This window comes from Antrostomus carolinensis, unplaced genomic scaffold (genome assembly GCF_000700745.2).
Source record: "Antrostomus carolinensis isolate BGI_N321 unplaced genomic scaffold, ASM70074v2 scaffold27561, whole genome shotgun sequence".
Classification (NCBI taxonomy): Eukaryota; Metazoa; Chordata; class Aves; order Caprimulgiformes; family Caprimulgidae; genus Antrostomus; species Antrostomus carolinensis.
The window spans coordinates 1-10,195 of NW_010296711.1; the positions used below are offsets into that span (position 1 = coordinate 1).

The 10,195-nt window shown below is 42.0% G+C and overlaps 1 protein-coding gene across 1 annotated transcript; it reads left to right on the forward strand.

Moving 5' to 3' along the window:
• Nucleotides 1-651: 651 nt before the first annotated feature.
• On the forward strand, nucleotides 652-9,448 carry LOC104533023 (unconventional myosin-Id; the record flags this gene model as incomplete). Its single annotated transcript, XM_010178378.1, has 9 exons — nucleotides 652-745; nucleotides 1,507-1,672; nucleotides 3,276-3,329; nucleotides 4,266-4,361; nucleotides 5,455-5,571; nucleotides 6,875-7,078; nucleotides 8,245-8,390; nucleotides 8,476-8,590; nucleotides 9,278-9,448. Coding segments are annotated over 9 exons (1,163 nt in total), but the record flags the coding sequence as incomplete, so codon positions are not given.
• Between the last annotated feature and the right edge of the window lie 747 nt (nucleotides 9,449-10,195).

A 10,195-nucleotide genomic window follows, 5' to 3' on the forward strand; every position in this document is an offset into this window, starting at 1 on the left:
GAGGGGAGGTGTGTGTGGGGGTCTCTCACCTACAGACGCGGCCAAGGAGAGCGCAGAGGGATGTCCCTCGGGGGCAGCGGTGTTCTGGGGGCTTTCCTGCCTTCCCCACGGAGCTGGGGAAGGGTCTGGAGCACAAGTGTGCTGAGTTCCCGGCTGAGGGAACTGGGGTTGCTGAGCCTGGAGAAAAGGAGGCTGAGGGGAGACCTTGTGGCTCTGTGCAAGTCCCTTGGAGGAGGGTGGAGAGAGGTGGGGGTGGGTCTGTCCAACCAAGGAACAAGAGACAGGACAAGAGGAAATGGGCTCCAGTTGTGGCCAGGGCAGTTGAGATGGGATGTGAGGAAGAATTTCTTTGCTGAAAGGGTTCTGAGGCATTGGAAGGGGTTGCCCAGGGCAGTGGTGGAGTCCCCATCCCTGGAGGGATTGAAGAGTCGTGTAGACATAGTGCTGAGGGACATGGGTTAGTCATAGGGGACTGGTCAGTGTTGGGTTCATGGTTGGACTCGATGAGCTTAAAGGGCTTTTCCAATCCAGGCCATTCTGTGATGATAACCTAAGCACTGTCAGGGTAGAATGAAGATATACCATTCAGTGATTTGCTTTGCTTTTTTTTTGCTTTGCTCTGTTGTGTCATCTTTGTATTTCTGCCCTCAGGTGAAAGCGGGGCTGGGAAGACTGAGGCCAGTAAATACATTATGCAGTACATAGCAGCCATTACCAACCCCAGTCAGAGAGCAGAGGTGGAAAGGTAAGGGCTTTGCAGAGAACTAAGGTAAGGGCTTTGCAGAAAAGTAAGAAAAATAACAAAAACTTGTTCTGTTTATGAATTTCTTTCTGTGGACTGTGTGGGACCATGTGATGAGATGGTCTCTTGTACTAATTGCATGCTGATTTTACAGCATTTACCTAACTTCTTCAGATACTACTTTTACTCTACAGCAATATCGATTACTACATCATGTTAAAAAGTTTATATTCAAAATAAAAACAGTATTTACAAATCACATTTCCTGTGGCAAATTGCCTGAAATGTGTGTACGTTAGAATAGCATGTGGAGTGAGGAGCATATTCCATGACCTTTAAGACTTGCATGCTCCTGAATTGCAAAATGTCCCTGTCAGCCTTACAGTAACAGTTTTTGAACAAAGAATGTGACTTTCTGCTGAAACAGACTTAACACCTACTCTGACCAGTTCTCCCCACTAAAAACATTCCTTGATTTCAACACTTACGTATGTAAAAGAACTGAAATGTTGATGTTATTTTCAGTGGAGATCTGATCTTTGGTTCCCATTTGCTCAGCTCTAAGGAACATTTCCAAAAGCTCCCAGCTGATTTCCATGGGATTCCTAATGTCATACACATCTGCCCAAATATGTCATCAAAGAGCATCTCTGCTGTTACTAAATTCTTCTCTAGAAAGACCTGTGAAAAAAAATAAAATTCCATGGTTTGAGTGTACAAGTCTGGACTGACCCTGTTCTCTTTTCCATTTATCTGTACTACAGAGTGAAGAACATACTCCTGAAATCCAACTGTGTGTTAGAGGCCTTTGGCAATGCCAAAACAAACCGTAATGACAATTCCAGCAGGTTTGGAAAATATATGGATATCAACTTTGATTTTAAAGGAGACCCAATAGGTGGCCATATCAATAATTACTTACTAGAAAAGGTAAGTCATGCTCGCTTTTAGAGACAGAGGCTTTTGTGTAGTTACTTTTGTAATCGGTGTTTTGCCAACAGAAATTTTTCCTTGCAAATGTCGTGTGTCATTTGTGTGTCATTATGGGGGCACAGAACCTCATTTAAATCTAAATTTTTCTCCAGTAATTACTACGAGTAACTGAAATGCTGCTGAAGCACTGGGACTGCCCTGTTACTTTTACACCAGTGCTTTCAGAGCTCACTGTCTAAGGGACTAGTGTTACTCAAGAGCTTACGTGCGTGTAGGTGTATGTACTTTGTATCCAGAATAAAAGATGAGATTAATTTAACGTCTGCAAAACTCCTTTGTAAGTTCCCACATTGAGATCTCACTGGTGAATAAAAGAGGATATCTAGATCTGTAAATAGCATCGGTATGCTTGAGGAGTGTTACTCTGGAATAATGCCACAGCCTTGTGTGATCTTTTAGTAGCTTTGGTTTTATGTATTCCAGGTCTTCCTGAGCATTTTTTTTTCATGTCATTAAATGATGGCTGAAAATACTGGAATATGTAAAACTGTTGAGAAAGTGAGCTTAATCTATTAACAGTTCTCATAATGTGTGAGACACACGTCTGGCTTTGATTTATGTGTTTGACCACAGCTGCTCACATGCTTTTTTCTTTGTGTTTTTTTACTTTTCCCATTATTTCCCTAAAGCCTATTTTCAGAATAAACAATTTATTTAAAAAAAAAATCAAAGCAACCAAACCAAACATTTAACATCTGATACTTTCATGCAAAAAAAGGGGTGGGGCTGCAGCAGCAGTGACTTAAATCCTGATCATTTATTTCATATTCTTGACTTCTACCAAGTTAAATTTGTTTCTGTCATGAGAGGAGTTGAGGTTCTGGTCCAGACACAGGCAGTTAACAGACATTGACTTTGCACTGCAGCAGGAACACAGACCTGGTCACTCTCTTGTGTATATGTGTGTATATATACGTAGCATAAAATAAGGAGACATTGCTTGTTGACTGAATTTTTGCTGCGGTTAGCAGGGGTTTTTTGTGCTGTTTTACACTCATTTGGAATGAGTGCTCTGAAGATGGAGCTGTCCTTGCTCCCTCAAACAACATCCTTGTGATAAAGCAGAGTGTTCCTGTGTACGGCAGTTGGGTGCTCTTGGTCAGCCTGTCCTGGGCTTGTAGAAGTGGCTACTGTGAGGCCGTGACTATGGCCCATAGAGCGTTGCTTTGTAGTCAGAATCCTGTTTTTCATTTCCAGTGATTAAATAACTCTTAAACTAAAATGATGTTTTATTTGAGTCTTCCATGAAAGCGATTCTGTAGTTGCCACATGGGATTCCTGTTTGGAAGTAGGACGTTGCAGCTGTTACACAAGCTGGTCTTTTTGATTATAGACTTGAAACTCCATGTTCTCACCTAGTTAATAATGGTCACAACAGACTTAGTGTGAGATAAGATTAGTTTGGAGGTGTCCGAGCAGTGGTGAACCAATGCATTGGTGTCTAAGGGGAGGTGCTGGGGAAGGAGACCATCCACATCCAGAAATACCTAATATTTTAAAATATTAAATAAAATACCTCTTGCCTTTTGTTTCCCTGCAGTCCCGTGTGATTGTGCAACAGCCGGGAGAACGAAGCTTTCATTCTTTTTACCAGGTTTGTATTTGTTTGCTGAAGCAAATGACTTTTTACAACTTTCCCAGACACAATAGGCAAAATATTTAAAGCTTTCGCCCACTCGTGTGTTTTGCAAAGGATTCCCTTGTTGTTGCATCTTGGGTGACCTCAGGTTCTCTACTTCTTCGAAGAGGCCTGGTCTGGGGAAGGAGCATGGGAAGATTTATTTTTTTCTGTCCTCCAGTCCCATATTAACACATTTGTAAACTTAAAAGGAGGCTAACTAAACAAATATGGTGGAGCATTAGACTCTGACTCACTGTTTTATTTGTAATAAGTCTAATCCCTCTATTTTCTCATGAGGCCTTTAGTCCATATGGAAGTAATTTTATGACACCAAACTGACTTTCTTTTTTTTTCTTTATATTCTTTTTAATGTCTTCCATATTGAATGGTGGTTCCCTTGTGTGTCCTTTGGGGGAAATGGTTGGCCTATTAGTATAACCTTTATTCTCAGGATTGCAGTGAGGAAAACATAGGTTTGTTTATTTTGTTCCCACTTACTCAGTGCTCCATGATGGCATGTTAGCACCTCTCATGAATGTGTAATTTCTGTGTTGGAAAGTCTCTGCATGTAGCAGAGAAGGTAAATGTGTTTGCCAAGACCCATCTGTGCCATGTCACAGATGTAAATGTGTCTGGTCTGTGAAGAGCTTCAGGCTTGTTTTCTAAACAGTTGTGTCACTCACAAGGACAGTCATTTGGGCAACCTCTCTCTGGTGGTCAGAGCCCTACAACGACCCAGACTGTGTATTTTGCATGTTGTGTTTGTGACTCCAGACACTGTAATTGATTCTTCTGTAGCAGTAACTTCATGTTTTTATGATTTTGCTTGCCAAGCAGATGAATAAGTAACAGGAAAAGGAAGAATTTTATTTTTTCGTTCACTGTTTCTTAAAATCTTTTTTTGTACAGCTCCTGCAGGGGGGTTCTGACCAGATGTTACGTTCTCTACATCTTCAGAAGGACGCATCTGCATACAGCTATATCTGTCCTGGAGCACAGCTAAAGGTGAGGGTGTTGTCAGTGAGTTAGAGGTGATTTGTCTTAATATTATAAATGCTTCTTGAAATATTTAAAGTACTGCTGAGCTAGCAGAAGATGAGACCAATATTTATGGGATGAATATGGAAAGGTGACACCAAGGTGTCATTTAGCACCAAAGGCGCTATTTTTAATGGAGTTTCTGGCCCTAGAAGACAAGTATATGTGTAGTTGTGCCCACCACATTTGTGTATGTGTATAAAAACAACCAAATGTAGTAGAAGAGACATCACCTTGGTTAGTAAATGCAGGCATAGATATTTGACCTGCTACCAGTGATAGACTTTTCATGCTTCATAATGGGTGACTTAAGCTGCTTTCTGGACCAAAAAGCCATAAGGACTCATTTTTTTAGAGTAGGAGCATTTAAGTTACTGAAGCATTTGTTCTTCATACATGACTTTTCCTTAAGGAGACCTCTGAGCAGGAAAGAAGGGAACAAGCCCATGAAGTTTTTAGGACAACGAGATCCTGAACACTTTAAGTAGAGCTGGAGTTGTCTCTAGTGTTGTTCCTCTGAAACAGGGTCTAGACAAAAGACTCTCTGATTTCCTAATTGCTTTCTTGAGATGCTCTTTAGCCAACAAACCCACAGACCTTCTCAGATGCCTTTATCAGTTTCTCTAGAAACCTGCAATGAGAACAAAACCAAATGACTGGGAGAGGAGGGAGGCAGAGACGTGACCAGAAATTTACTGTTGGTACTCTGCAGCTTCTCAGAGGGTCTGTGACTGCACTGCTTGTAACTTGTCCTGATTTTTTTATGAATCGCTTCTACTCTTTCACAATAAATTCCACTAGCAAAGTACTGAACTATTTAATTGTGCTGTGATGGATTTCTGAATCTCCTTGCTGCTGGTATATGTGTGTGTCCAGCGTGGGGTTCAGTGTACAAGCATACAGTGTGGTATTAGAAAAAGCTGAGAAATTTCCTGACAGTGTCTTTCATCTGAAAACTACCAAAGTACATGTCTCTCTGCCATGGGCTTGCAAAATCTTTACTTTCTCACAGCTGACTTCCACTAAACCCCTCATGTCCCAAATGTATCTTTCCCTTCAGTGTTCCATCAACGATGGTGCAGAGTTCAAAGCAGTAGCTGATGCCATGAAGGTGATAGGCTTCAAGCAAGAGGAGATTCAGACTGTTTACAAAATTGTGGCAGCCATTCTTCACTTGGTAAGCTCCCTGCCCACAGTTAGGCTGTTCTTCAGGAGGGGTCAAGCAGTAGACTTTTACTTCCAGCAGTTCTATTTTTCTTGCTGCAGAAGCAGTTGGAAGGCCAGGCTGGATGAGGCTTTGAGCAACCTGGTCTAGTGGAAGGTGTCCCTGCTGCTTGCAGGGGGGTTGGGACTGGATGAGCTTTAAGGTCCCTTCCCACCCAAACCAGTCTGGGATTCTGTGATTCTATGATCTGTTGGCTGGAAAAGTGTATACAGTTTACAACTGCTAGTGGTGAGTGATATTCCTTGATGAAGTGAGACACTGCAGTAACGATGGAAGATCACATTTATTCTTGCATATTCCAGATGTCAAAACAGACATACCACTAAGTACTGGGAGCTGTTAAATGTTCTGAAAAGGAAGTGTTGAGGTTTGGCAGTGAGGCTCTCTCCTCACTATCTGTCTGTCCCCGTTTGCCCTCACACTTGCCATCACCCCTGTGATTTTGCTGGAGGGATAGTGCTTCACTTCGTGGTGAAGATACCAGAGACCTCTTATTTGTCTGTGTTCTGATGCTAAGGAAGTACTTCCTTCACCCATATTCTCCTGGGACCCACAGATCCTCCTCCCCTGCACAATGTCCTTGTACCTCAGATCTTATGTTTCCTTCAGGAGAGAGGCACTGCAGGTGGGCAGGAGGAAGATGGCAAAGAGAACAGTAGCTTTTTTTACCATTTTTTCTCTTCCTTGGAGTAGTTGTGCCCCAGTGCTGGGCAGGGAATGAAGGCAGAGTCAGGAGTGGTATTGCTTCTTCATCCTGGCATGGCAGCTGTTCAGTACCAAAGCTGTTGTGCTCCAGTCCTGTTAGCTGTGCTGACTTGGCAGCTTCCCTGGAATATTCCCGTTACCTTTGCGGACAACAGCGTTGCAATAAGAACTGCAGCCTGGCATTTCTGTGGCGAGCTGCAGTGGCAATGAAATGCTACATCCAGCACTTGTCTACTTAATGTTATTACCCACCACTAGACTCTGAATCTTGGGACAGTGTTTGATTAAACCTCTGGAAGTGTTTGATGTAATTTTTTTCCCAAAAACTGAGCTAAACACTGAGTAGAAATGCTTTTCTTTGAGTCAGGCTTTGCTGCTTCCACTGATGTTGGAGCTTCGTGGGTACGTGGATATTCAAGGCCCACCCTTCTAATGTGTTAGGAGATTGACTGACTTGAATAGCAGGTGGAATGTGGATGAACTTGGGGTGTACTGATTCATAGCAATAAAAGACAGATCAGGAAATCTAGGTTCTTGCTACTTATTGCAGGGGAACTTGAAATTTTCTGTGGATGGTGATACGCCTGTAATAGAAAATGGCAAAGTTGTGTCGATCATCGCAGACTTGCTGTCAACAAAATCTGACATGGTGGAGAAGGCTCTTCTGTTTCGAACTGTAGCTACGGGTCGGGATGTCATTGACAAACAACATACTGAACAAGAAGCCACCTATGGCAGAGATGCCTTTGCAAAAGTGAGTTTAAATTTCCTTTCTCTGCATCTGATTCTGTACGTGACAGGAATTCAGACACATTTCTTTTGCTTTTGCCTTTTGGTTGAGTTGTACTTGATGCAGCGAAGAATGACGATGTCTGAGGAAAGCATTCAGTAGTGAATTTCCTTCATAACTGCACATTTTTGAGTGCTCAAGTCCCAGTAGGATTCCTGGGTGGATCAATAAGTGTAGTGCTTGCTGAGACATGGGAAGTCTGTATTTTATATAGATTTATTTCTGAATGTATGTGCTCCTGTGTTCCATAGGGGGATTGCAGAGCAGCACTGTCCCTACCCATCCCTGGCTATGACACAGCATGCGCCGCAGCCAGCAGTGCTTGTGGCACACACAAGAGGGGAGGGAGCTGCAAGCCTGGCATCTGTAAAAGGAATACATTGTACAGGGCTGAATGTTTTGTGAAATGTCATTCTTTACTCCATTTAGCAGTTAAATTCAAAGAGTGGAGAGTTAACATCTCTGCTGTAACATCTAGGACTCAGGTTGGAAACCCAAAGTGCTATCTTTTTTTTGTTGTTTTTTTTTTGGAAAGGTGGATACTGATGACAGGAGTGACAATTGTCCTTCCTTTGCTAAGAAATCAAATGATAAGGGAAGAACAGATGAAGTTAGAAAGATCCTTGATTATTAACTTGACTTTTTTTTCTAAGAGTACATGTTTGCCCAGCTTTGCAGTACGTTTGGAACATGTAGACTTCAAAGACACCTATGACTACAGAACATTTTCTTTTTGAAAGGTGAACAGGAATATTTTACTGCCATTGTGTTGGGTTGTTAGGTTTCTATAATTGACCTCTCACTTGCTGTTCAAGTTTGTTAAATAATCCTCAGGAATGGCAGTTATTAGGCAGCTGAAAAGGAAACTGGAGTCAAATTAGGGGAACCACTGTAACTAGTCACCTCACTAAGATTTAAACTTTGTGTAAATGAGTTTTGGGAGAAAAAAAAAAAAATTCATAGACTATTTTCTGTGTGTCAGTAGCTGTTCCCTTCTAGCAGAGTTATCTGTAGCTTTTGTGTAGTTAGGGCAGCATCTTGAATTAAGCTTTGTAGCACCACGTGTCGCGTTTACCAGAAAGAACTGAGACAGATGCAGGCAAAATTGCTCAGTGTTTGTTTCCTGTCAGGCTATCTACGAGCGCCTCTTTTGTTGGATTGTGACACACATCAATGATGTGATTGAAGTGAAGAACTATGACACTACAGTACATGGGAAAAACACCGTCATTGGCGTCCTGGATATCTATGGCTTTGAAATATTTGACAATAACAGGTGAGCTATGTTGTTAAAGCACAGTGCTGTGCTTTCTCCTTTCCCAGAAAACTCATCACTTTTTTTTTTTCTGATGTTTTTGCAGTTTTGAGCAATTTTGCATTAATTATTGCAATGAAAAGCTACAGCAGCTCTTTATTCAGCTGGTTCTAAAACAGGAGCAAGAAGAGTATCAGCGAGAGGGAATTCCTTGGAAGCATGTGAGTGACTTGGCAGGGGAGGGAGAGGTCGGTTTGAGGTCAGTGTACCAGCATCAGTCCCAGATCTAAAGTTGCTCCACATGTATGCTCCTGTTGAAGTCAATGGGACATCTGTGTCCATGCCAGCTGTGCTGTCAGACTTGCTCTCTGGAAATCAAGCTGTGGAAGAAACGAACCAATTATCTCACAACATTTCTTTATTTGCCACGGTGTGGAAAAATAAGTGACTCCAGGTCTGAGTTAAAATCTATTGTGGCATCTCTGTGATGCCACACACATTACTGTGTGTTTCTGTTCTGAGTCCTTATGTGTTTTGTTTGGTTATAGATATTCAGATGTAAAAATTTTGAGTTCTCCCATTCAAATTCCTTTCACAACACCTAGGACAAGATGTGCAGTTTTCACCGTGGTGACTGTGCACAGATGAATTTTAAAAGACATACTGCATTCTGTGGCTGCTGATTTTTAACAGGGATCTTGAGATTAATGTGAGCTGAGTGAAAGATCACCTTCTCTGCTTAAATTTAAGTTAGTGATCAACATACTGAAAGCTGATTGCTTCTCCTCTGAATGGTGGGCTCCATTCTTTCTGTCAGACACACGGTGCTGTTCGTCAGTGGCCAGCACCAGTACTCCTCTCCTTCACTAGCCAAAGTCACAAATATACCTGTTCTTTGTGTTTTACAGATTGATTACTTTAACAATCAGGTGATTGTGGACCTGGTAGAGCAGCAGCACAAAGGGATCATTGCCATTCTGGATGATGCCTGCATGAATGTTGGAAAAGTTACAGATGAGATGTTCCTAGAGGCTCTTAACAACAAGCTAGGGAAGCATGCTCATTTCTCCAGCAGAAAGGTAACGTATTCCTCTGTACCCTCAAAACCTGCTGCCTTTCCTATGTGATGCCTTTTCTATTTTCTTTTAAGGTGTAATGGAATAAGGAAAAAGACTTGAAGGGTGGCTGGAGTTGGAATCATTGCCATCAATTGTGAAATGAAATGAAATGCCTGAGAGCAGCAGCAGCAGCAGCTCCTGACCGCAGAACAGGCTGTCTGCTCTGGGTTTAGATTGTGCCTTGGGTGGCCCCATACCCGGCAGAGGGAGCTCAAGTATGTCCAATGTGAGATCAGTTTTATTCCAGGCATAAAAGAAGCGTGAGCTCGTGCCTTGACATATCATGATGTCATTGGTAACCAATTGATGTGCTGTTTCAACCCACGTGATGTTCTTTCCAGGCTGCTCTAATACATAGTGACAGTGAAATTATTCACACTTCTGTTTTATTACAGCCCTGTGAATTATTTTTTTTTTGTCATTGGCTACAAAACATATTCATCTCATATTGTACCTATGATCATCCAGGCCCCTCCACTCGCTTTGTTTTTGCTACAATATACAAATTAAAAGGCTTTATTTATTCCTCGCTTGGCAGCATATTGAAAACATGATCATCAGCCTGATTAATTTGAGAATATTTCACTCTGAGTAATCAAATAAGAGCCTTTAATTTATTGATGTCTCTCTCCTCAGAAATGTTGTTTGAAATACATCATTCAGAGTGCTGGTTCCCCCCCCCCCTTCTCCCTCCCACCCCAGTACAGT